The 10,278-nt window shown below is 42.4% G+C and overlaps 2 protein-coding genes across 4 annotated transcripts in view; one reads left to right on the forward strand and one right to left on the reverse strand.

The window, feature by feature from the left end:
* Positions 1-6,441, forward strand: part of LOC123992517 (voltage-gated potassium channel subunit beta-1-like) — a 202,205-nt gene extending 195,764 nt beyond the window's left edge. For all 3 annotated transcript variants that reach the window (XM_046293715.1, XM_046293716.1, XM_046293717.1), the window contains one exon: positions 3,626-6,441. In XM_046293715.1, coding sequence (XP_046149671.1) covers positions 3,626-3,715 — 90 coding nt within the window. In that variant the 3' untranslated portion in view covers positions 3,716-6,441. The remainder of the gene's footprint in view (positions 1-3,625) is intronic.
* A 96-nt stretch (positions 6,442-6,537) lies between these two features.
* On the reverse strand, positions 6,538-8,800 carry LOC123992518 (translocon-associated protein subunit gamma-like). Its single transcript, XM_046293718.1, has 5 exons — positions 8,529-8,800; positions 7,930-8,056; positions 7,690-7,788; positions 7,252-7,383; positions 6,538-6,702 (listed from the first exon to the last, which is right to left on the reverse strand). Exons 1-5 carry the CDS (start codon positions 8,659-8,661, stop codon positions 6,636-6,638), a joined length of 558 nt encoding a protein of 185 aa, XP_046149674.1. The 5' UTR covers positions 8,662-8,800; the 3' UTR covers positions 6,538-6,635.
* Positions 8,801-10,278: the final 1,478 nt, after the last annotated feature.

Here is a 10,278-nt window from a genome sequence, read left to right on the forward strand (position 1 = left end):
GTATATATATATTTGCTTATCAAATCACATTTTTGTTTATCACATACACACGGTTAGCAGATGTTAATGCGAGTGTAGTGAAATGCTTGTGCTTCTAGTTCCGACCGTGCAGTAATATCTAACAAGTAATCTAAGCTAACAATTTCACAACAACTAACTTATACACACAAGTGTAAAGGAATTAATAAGAGTATGTACATAAAAATATGAGTGGGTGATGGCTGAGCGGCATGTCAAGATGCAGTAGATGGTATAGAGTACAGTATATACATATGAGATGAGTAATGTAGGGTATGTTAACAAGATGCAGTAGATGGTATAGAGTGCAGTATATACATATGAGATGAGTAATGTAGGGTATGTAAACAAGATGCAGTAGATGGTATAGATGTAAATGTTAACAAGATGCAGTAGATGGTATAGAGTGCAGTATATACATATGAGATGAGTAATGTAGGGTATGTAAACAAGATGCAGTAGATGGTATAGAGTACAGTATATACATATGAGATGATTAATGTAGGGTATGTTAACATTACATAAAGTGGCATTGTTTAAAGTGGCAAGTGATACATTTATTACATCAAGATGGCAAGATACAGTAGATGGTATAGAATACAGTATATACATATGAGATGAGTAATGTAGGATATGTAAACATTATATAAAGTGACATTGTTTAAAATGGCTAGTGATGCATGTATTACATACATTTTTTCCATTATTAAAGTGGCTAGAGATGAGTCAGCATGTTGGTAGCAGCCACTCAATATTAGTGATGGCTATTTAACAGTCTGATGGCCTTGCGAGAGAAGCTGTTTTTCAGTCTCTCGTCCCAGCTTTGATGCAGGGTGAACAGGCAGTGGCTCGGGTGGTTGTTGTCCTTGATGATCTTTTTGGCCTTCCTGTGACATCGGGTGGTGTAGGTGTCCTGGAGGGCAGACCTCACTATCCTCTGGAGAGCCTTACGGTGACTTACACTAGTTCCTGGTGCTGAGCTAGATGTTGATGGGATCAGACTCTAAGTAGAACACAATCACGTTAGTCTCTGCAGTAGTTGGTTAGCTGGCTAGATAATGGTTAGCTAACATAACCTAACGAAGCTAACCTTAGCTTCCAAAGTTAAAAATCACATTGCCAGATAGCAGCTGCCTAATTACATGTATATGCTGTGGAATGTCTAGCCAGCGTATTGTGAAAGCTAGCTAGCCAGATTTTGGTTTAAATAAACAAATGTAGTTCGCTAGCAAATGACAGTTGAAGTCGGAAGTTTACATACAGTCATTAAAACACATTTTTCAACCACTCCACAAACTTCTTTGTTAACAAACTGTAGTTTTGGTAAGTTGGTTAGGACATCTACTTTGCATGACAAAAGTCATTTTTCCAGCAATTGTTTACAGACAGATTATTTCACTTATAATTCACTGTATCACAATTCCAGTGGGTTAGAAGTTTACATACACTAAGTTGACTGTGCCTTTAAACAGCTTGGAAAATTCCAGAAAATTATGTCATGGTTTTCAAAGCTTCTGAAAGGCTAATTGACATAATTTGAGTCAATTGGAGGTGGACCTCTGGATATATTTCAGTGTCTCTTTGCTTGACATCATGGGAAAATGTAAAGAAATCAGCCAAGACCTCAGAAAAATTGTGGACCTCCACAAGTCTGGTTCATCCTTGGGAGCAATTTCCAAAAGCCTGAAGGTACCACGATCATCTGTACAAACAATATTACGCAAGTATAAACACCATGGGACCATGCAGCCGTCATACCTCTCAGGAAGGAGACGCTTTCTGTCTCCTAGAGATGAACGTACTTTGGTGCGAAAAGTGCAAATCAATCCCAGAACAACAGCAAAGGACCTTGTGAAGATGCTGGAGGAAACGGGTACAAAAGTATCTATATCCACAGTAAAACGAGTCCTATATCGACATAACCTGAAAGGCCACTCAGCAAGGAAGAAGCCACTCCTGCAAAACCGCCATATAAAAGCCAGACTGTGGTTTGCAACTGCACATGGGGACAAAGATCATACTTTTTGGAGAAATGTCCTCTGGTCTGATGAAACAGAAATATAATTGTTTGGCCATAATGACCATCGTTGTTTCGAGGTCAAAGGGGGAGGCTTGCTAGCCGAAGAACACCATCCCAACCGTTAAGCATGGGGTGGCAGCATCATGTTGTGGGGGTGCTTTGCTGCAGAAGGGACTGGTTAGTTAAAGCTTGGTTTTAAATGAGTCTTCCAAATAGACAATGACCACAAGCATACTTCCAAAGTTGTGGCAAAATGGCTTAAGGACAACAAAGTCAAGGTATTGGAGTGGCCATCAAAAGCCCTGACCTCAATCCTATAGAAAATGTGTGGGCAGAACTGAAAAAGCATGTGCAAGCAAGGAGGCCTACACCAGCTCTGTCAGGAGGAATGGGCCAACATTCACCCAACTTATTGTGAGAAGCTTGTGGAAGGCTACCCGAAAGGTTTGACCCAAGTAAAGCAATTTAAAGGCAATGCTACCAAATACTAATTGAGTGTATGTAAACTTCTGATCCACTGAGAATGTGATGAAAGAAATAAAAGCTGAAATAAATAATTATCTCTAATATTATTCTGACATTTCACATTCTTAAAATAAAGTGGTGATCCTAAGACAGAGAAATTTTACTTGGATTAAATGTCAGGAATCGGGAAAAACTGAGTTTAAATGTATTTGGCTAAGGTGTATGTAAACTTCTGACTTTAGCTAGTTAGCTGAGGTAACGTTAGCTACGTTATTTTCTGCTGCGTTGATGTTGACTGATCGGATAGCTCCCTCTTTTGAAGTGAAAATCGATAGAGTAGCATCCCTTTTCAACGTTCGACGACATGGCAAACCCATCAGTTGAGACTTCAGTTCCGTTTCAAAAGTCCTCGGGCTGAAAGACATTTTGATATTTCTCACACCTCCATGGAGTGGTCCTCCATGTCCTGAAATCACTATGAGTTCTGGATATTGTGGTTTACAACCAGGCAATGTAGCTGGCTTGTTTCAACCGGTGAGATGCATAAACGCTCCTATAGCCATTTTTATGACACATATGTTATGTTGATAACATTTTATGTATGTGTATATATATATATATATATATATATATATATATAGTGAAATTGAGCAGTGGTGAAATGTCCCTTTAATCCTAAACCTAACCCTTAAAGGTGCAATATGCAGGAATCTCTCTGCCATTTCCTGGTTGCTAAAATGCTAATAGTTTGCCTAATTTCCGTTTATGTTTCACTCAGTGTATAGAATCATTGTACCATCCAAACTGCTGTGAAATATTGTATTGTATTTCAGCTGTTTTGATGCTGATGGACAAAACCGGAAGTAAAAATTGCAAAAATAAAACTTAAGAACGGGAAGCACAGAAATTTCAGACATAGAACAGATCTACAGCTTCTTAGACTTGTTTTCAATGAGAATAAAAGATCTATAACTCATTTTTCTAATTTTAACTCATTCAGGACATGGGAAAAGTCCTGACTTTTCAAACAATGTCTTGTTTTCCTACTTTGTCAGGATATTATGGTCCTGATCATGTCGGAAAACACACGTACACTTACACACGTTCTGCTATTTTCCACAGTTCCTTCCAAAAATGACGTCTCATGTGGTGTCGGACATCGATCACATACTGGGGAACAAGCCGTACAGTAAGAAGGAGTATCGCTCCTAGACACCCAGGAGGAAGCAGAACCACTACTGTACAACCACTGTGGATCCAGTTCCACCAACCATCTGGGCTCAGCCTCCATGGGGTTTCAGCTCAGTCTAATCCCAGCCTAGTTCAGGCCTGCTCTGCTCAGCCCCAGCTTTCTTAGCCCAGTGTAACCAAGCTTAGTTCAGCCTAACCAAGCTCACCCTCTGCCTAGGCCAGCTTTCAGCCCAGCTTTCAGCTCAGCTTACTCTTATCAGTAGATTCTCTGACTCCTGAGTTTATTAACCATGTAGATGCATGCTTCCCCTCTCTGGTGTGCCTGGACTTTCTCTTCATAAGCACATTATACAAAACAACACAGAAGGGGGTTAATACTATAAATATATCGTAAGCTTCTTCTACAATTCATTTTGAAAACAAACTCCTCTCTCCAGCCAGTCTACTGTATTTGACACTTGTTTGACCTTTGCAAAGCAGAGCACCCTGGGACATTAAGTTTCAGTGACAGGGGTTTGTTGTCTGCGAGGGGTAGACTGTGCATGTTGTCGCCCCCCTCTGGTCGTATAAGGTACTGCTATGGAGTATCTTTAATAGATTCTCTGCGAGAGAGATATGGAAAATCTCAATTGCATTTCCTTGGGAGAATCTCAATCGCACACTCCTCGTGTCCTCTCTCCTCGCGTCCTCTCTCCTCGCCTCTTTCGCAAAACCCGTTGGTGGAGAAGATCAGAGGGGAGGGACCTCTGGGTTTCTCATCCAATTGGTTTTGAGGAGGAGGAGAGAGGATGCGAGGAGTCAAGGAAAGGCAACAGAGACTGGTCTCACAGGTGGTCTCCTGTGCTGTACTGGGTACTGTCTGTTTGCAGCCATAGAGGATACTCCTGCCTCTGAATTGAACCTGCATCGTTGATTGCTGATGTGAATCAGGGATAGCACAAGCAACTCTGTGACACGACCTCCCACCAGACCAATGTTACCCGCTGGCGTTGCTTGTTTCAGTGATAATGCGAAAGTTAGGTGAAGTATTTAGAGAAATTATAAAGGTATATATTTATTCTATAATAGTATGTGAAAATAAATTTCTTCTGCGTGTTTTAAATGTTTTGTCTTTCAAGGGTGTCTCTATTTTAAACTTCACGGGGAAAACCTTGTAACATAAACAGAACCAACCTCAAGCCCCCTTTTCATGCAGATTCAAATAAAGCATTCTCTAAATAATCTGTAAGTATTGTGTAAATAGTGTTCCACTGTTTCTCCTCTGTCAGCAGAACCATACATTCATGGTCGTTTGGGCCTGATACCAGTCCTCCTCCGCTCCTGGGTTTTACCCATTTAGCTTAGGCTACTTTTCTTTCAAATAGACACAAGGTGGATTTAACATTTTATAAATAACTCATTATGGGATGAATGAACAATGACTTGCTTCGATGGCTTGCTTGGCAGATGGTTAAGTCCTACCACAGGAGCTGGTTAAGTCCTACCACAGGAGCTGGCTGGCACCTCGCTGGGGCACCTCGCTAGGGCAGCAAGTAGCCTAGTGGTTAGAGTATCGGGCCAGTAACTGAAAGGATGCTGGTTCAAATACCCAAGCCGTCAAGGTGAAACATCTGTCAATGTGCTCTTGAGCAAGGCACTTAACCTTAATTTGCTGGGGGGGGGGGCTCATAATAATGGCTGGAATGGTATTGAACTCCATGTGTTTGATTTCACTCTTTTCCAGACATTATTATAAGCCTTCCTCCCCTCAGCAGCCTCCTGTCACACCATCCTACAGATTGTGTTTAACCTGTTCATCAATATTTAGTGTGAAGTTCATGATAACGTCCAGCCTTCTCGCTTACAGATGGTTGCTGTATGTGATGGTTTGCTTACACTTACTGGAATCAATCCGTATCGCAGATCTGTTATAGCTCAATTTAAATGCAACGTTACTGCATTCATGGTAACCGCTGCATGTTGGAGCAATCTGAATTTACCTTTTTAGACTGCTCTTCCCCGATAAGGATCGAATCCAGCACTAACAGAGATCAATAGTTAATGATAGCTATATTTCAATCGGATGACTCTCCTATACCTACAGTTGGATGGTGGCCAGTGATCAGATTGGGACCAGCCTTTTCAGTGTGCAGTGATGCAGAGTGCCTTGATATGAGCCCTGCTAACCGAACACAGGTGCCCAGCCCCAAATTAACCCCGTCACCCTCATCCATTTAATGAAAGTATTGGAATAGGTATAGACAACGTTATAATAGCTCAGATCTACTCAAGCGCACAGAGTAAAAGGCAAGAGTGGGTTTGAGATTTGGGTTTCCTGAGTGTGGCAATGGGTCTGGTCCCATTCCCTTGACCCTATCACCTAGCTCTGAAAGGTCGGTGTGATCTCTGAACATAAAGGGCAAGAAGCTAGTGGATCAAATGGAACGAGGCCGCCAGGAATGCCACATGAACTCCCCCAGTTCTACTGACAATATACACTGTGTTATACAGTATTTAAGTTACCAGGCCGTTATAAGTGTTTTCTACAGTACGTAATGTTATCAGGAGAGAATTTACCAACTATATTACTGACAAACAGTGTCTCTCTATCCAGATTCATGTTATTTCCTATCCTGTCATGAGAACAGTGACCTCTGTATATTTCCTATATCAATTAGTATGACACTTCCATTAATAAATGTATAATGCCAATGATGAATTCTATGGGTGTTTCATTCTTGGAAATGGAAATAAATGGTTTGAAATTTTTTGCTGCTTGACAATTAATCACAAACAAAATGGTTGTTGATCTGACCACTCAGGATAGACCTGCAGACCCTGATCATGAAAACTCACAGCTGAAATTGTGATTATTATTTTATTCTCCTCCCAGTCATAAAAAAAACTCCCCTAGCTTCACCCCCAGCCACCCCTCTTCTCAGTCGGTCATTTCTTTCCTCGTTTACTTGGATCCAGTGGAGAGCAGGGCGATGAGGCCAGATGAGGCACTGATGGACAGGATGTAGTTACTGTGAGACCAATGGGTTAAGGACAAATCACACCTGAGGTGGATACACTGGGAGGAAATGGCAGGGAAAGTAGGGAGATGGAATAACCTGTCAGGCTTACCTACATACATGGGTGAGTATTAACAATCTCCTACAAGCACACACACGGATTTCAGCATTAAGCATCTCCTCCACTCAACCTCACTTCTCAGACATTATTCAGCCAGAGGTAAACAGCAATCCAGAAACGTAAACAGAATGCAGCCGTGACAACCTGGAGATTCAATACAGGATCTGTATTTGAACCGGTGATTCACTAGGCCACAGACTACAGCCAATGAATAATCAAAGAAGTTTCTCCTCCGAGTACTATAGCACAACAGGACAATGGACAACAACAAAAAAGGTAAAGGTAATGAAAATGCCAGGATGTAAGTCTAGCCTCTAATGACTGTTAAGGATTATTTGTCTATTTTCAGCTTTAGTAAAAGCAGACATTGTTCCAGTAGGAACTTCACCTTTCTAGTGAAATTGATGAGGATGTTGAATGTGCTTAATAAAAAGGGATACACGGTGGGGTTGAAGTTCTTCAGCAGGAAGAAGGAGGCGATGATGACGAGGACCAGGAACAGAGTGTTGTTATAGAAGATAGAGAAGGTGGTGGCCTCATAGTCAGCTACCTCATTCTTCTTCCACAGGATCCTAACATGGGGAAGGAAAAGGATTCATCAACTATTTATGCAGGTATCTGAGAATAGACTTCCATGGTTAAGGCCGCTGTTCCCCATTATCATTTTTACTGGGAATCAGACCCACAACCCAGGCATTGCAAATAACATGCTCTACCAACTGAAACACACAAGATCATGGAAATTCTTTAAGGAGTTGGCAAGAGAGCAAAAACAGACTGGCACCCAGGCTAGCTGGAGCTCATCGGGTACCTTATCACACAGTAACCCGCTCAGAGGAGTAATTGACATGTCCGATCACAGACTGACTGACACTGACCTCTCATCCTTCTCTTTACGAGACATCTTGCGATTGTCAGCCTCAGATAGTTTCCTGGTCACCTCCTTGGAGACGGCATCCTCTCGCTTCTGGGCAACTCTGTGGTCGAGAAGAGAAGACACATTTAGAAGTTAGAATACAGACTTACTACAGATTGATGCCAAACTCACACCTCCAAACAATGCAGAAAGCGGAGGCAATCTTTTTAAGTGAGTGTTAATGTTTGTATGATGAACGTACTTGTGTTTGAGGACAAACTTGACATTCTTATAGGCGAAGGCCACCAGGTAGGTGCTGACCAGTGTCATGACTCCATACAGGACCGCTGACTGGACCAGGTCCATGTGCCAGATTCTCCAGAACAGCCCTGATCCACAACAAGGGGAGACCACAAACAGACCACAAACCATTCTTTATATATATGTTGCAGTTCACAACAGTTCACACGAACAATAGCTACTCTGTTCATCATAGTATTACATACAAGTGCTACTTTCATCAGAATAGACTCGCTAAGGTTATTAACTACCTACAATGACTTGACGGTTCGCTAATTAAGGCTGGGATAACTTAGCTGGTTAGCTAACGTTAACAAGTTACAACACAATATCAATCTCAGCTAGCTAAATAGTAAAAGTTAACTTCACATGTCATATACTAACTAGCTAGGTAGCTAACTGGGCAATATATTAACCAGCTGTGGCATAGCAGGATAACTAGCTAACTTAGCTATCTACACGTCACCTATGTTAGGTAGAAAGCTAGCTACCGGTATTAGCATTTCCATTCAATACATCTATGCTACAATTAGCTGCTAACGGTCTGGTCTTGCTACTTACAAATTGGAATTGCGGACACGATTAGCGCATTTCCGTAGAAAAGCGCGGTGGACTTTGCAGACAGGTTTCGGCTGAAGTCCTGCAGGAGTAGGTCTTCCTCGGATTGCTGTTTGCTGCTACCTTTGGGTGCCATGCTTCGTAAGTGTCCGAGCCGTCTCTTGCTCTACAGTGACAGAAGACTGACACGTATATGCGCTGAAGAGGGTCCAGAAACGCTACGACGCGTCAGCACGAACGCGGAAATAGCTGTGTTTTAGAACGAGGTTTTCTACCTTCCGTGGTGATCCGCTTTGCACGTCGTAAATGGGAATGTTTAACATTGCCACCTACTGTTCTGGATGTTGAAAATAAAAATCTATGCGCACAAACTAAGTATCTTAGAAGTGATGTGATATTGATATGTAAGAGTGGATTTTTGTGTACTGTCTCCGGGTGGGGTAAGAGCAAGTTTCAGTAGAAGATTTGTGTGTGTGTGTGTGTGTGTGTGTGTGTGTGTGTGTGTGTGTGTGTGTGTGTGTGTGTGTGTGTGTGTGTGTGTGTGTGTGTGTGTGTGTGTGTGTGTGTGTGTGTGTGTGTGTGTGTGTGTGTGTGTGTTGTAACTTATTCCCCGTCAACATATTATAACTTTGATTCAATTTATTATAACGAACCTGCCTTCTAAGATATTTAATTATTGTGCATATTCATGACAGCTGTATTGAGACAGATGAGATTGATGAGACAGATGAGATTGATGAGACAGATGAGAGACAGGTGAGATTGATGAGACAGATGAGAGACAGGTGAGATTGATGAGACAGATGAGAGACAGGTGAGATTGATGAGACAGATGAGAGACAGGTGAAAGACAGATGAGAAGAGGTGAAAGAGATGAGAGACAGATAAGAGAGAGGTGGGAGACAGATGAGACAGATGAGAGACAGGTGAGACAGGTGAGAGACAGGTGAAAGACAGATGAGAGACAGATGAGACAGGTGAAAGACAGATGAGAGACAAGTGAAAGACAGATGAGAGACAGATGAGACAGATGAGAGACAGATGAGACAGGTGAGACAGGTGAGAGACAGGTGAGGTGAGACAGAGATGAGAGACAGATGGTGAAACAGATGAGACAGATGATGAGACAGACAGGTGAGAGACAGGTGAGACAGGTGAGACAGGTGAGAGACAGGTGAAAGACAGATGAGACAGATGAGAGACAGGTGAGACAGGTGAGAGACAGGTGAGAGAAAGATGAGACAGGTGAGACAGGTGAGAGACAGGTGAGAGACAGGTGAAAGACAGATGAGAGACAGATGAGACAGGTGAGACAGGTGAGAGACAGGTAAGAGACAGGTGAGAGACATATGAGAGACAGATGAGAGACATGAAAGACAGGTGAGAAAGATGTGAGACAGGTGAGCTTTGGGTGGTACAGACTGGTAGAAAACTGAAGTAGGGCACACACAGGGGTGCCTCTCTTAGACGTGGCACGGCCATTGCATGTCTGCCTCAGTGCTACGTTAGAGGAAAACTAGAGAGGAAGGACCTAAAGCCGCGAGCATAGTGCTTAACCCCCTGCCAGGCGGCTGCGTGTTTCTGTGTGTGTTTGTCAGTTCTGTAGTGGGTGTGAGAATGCGACGCTGGCAGGCAGGCGGGCTTGCGTGATGCTGGCTTCAAATGATGAGAGCTTAGGGATTATATATGCACTTCAGGGGTGTAGAGAGAGAGAGAGCGAGAGAGAGACGTGGGAATAAAAGTGATTCCATGA

Source organism: Oncorhynchus gorbuscha, linkage group LG13 (genome assembly GCF_021184085.1).
Source record: "Oncorhynchus gorbuscha isolate QuinsamMale2020 ecotype Even-year linkage group LG13, OgorEven_v1.0, whole genome shotgun sequence".
NCBI classification, from domain to species: domain Eukaryota; kingdom Metazoa; phylum Chordata; class Actinopteri; order Salmoniformes; family Salmonidae; genus Oncorhynchus; species Oncorhynchus gorbuscha.

What these genes read in the sequence shown, in the direction of transcription:
- LOC123992518 (XM_046293718.1), bottom strand. Translation starts at nt 8,661, where the DNA reads ATGGCACCCAAAGGTAGCAGCAAACAGCAATCCGAGGAAGACCTACTC. An exon ending in AAGTTTGTCCTCAAACACAA is followed by an intron (nt 7,789 to 7,929) that starts GTACGTTCATCA and finishes TCTCGACCACAG; the next exon opens with AGTTGCCCAGAAGCGAGAGG. An exon ending in CGTAAAGAGAAGGATGAGAG is followed by an intron (nt 7,384 to 7,689) that starts GTCAGTGTCAGT and finishes TCCCCATGTTAG; the next exon opens with GATCCTGTGGAAGAAGAATG.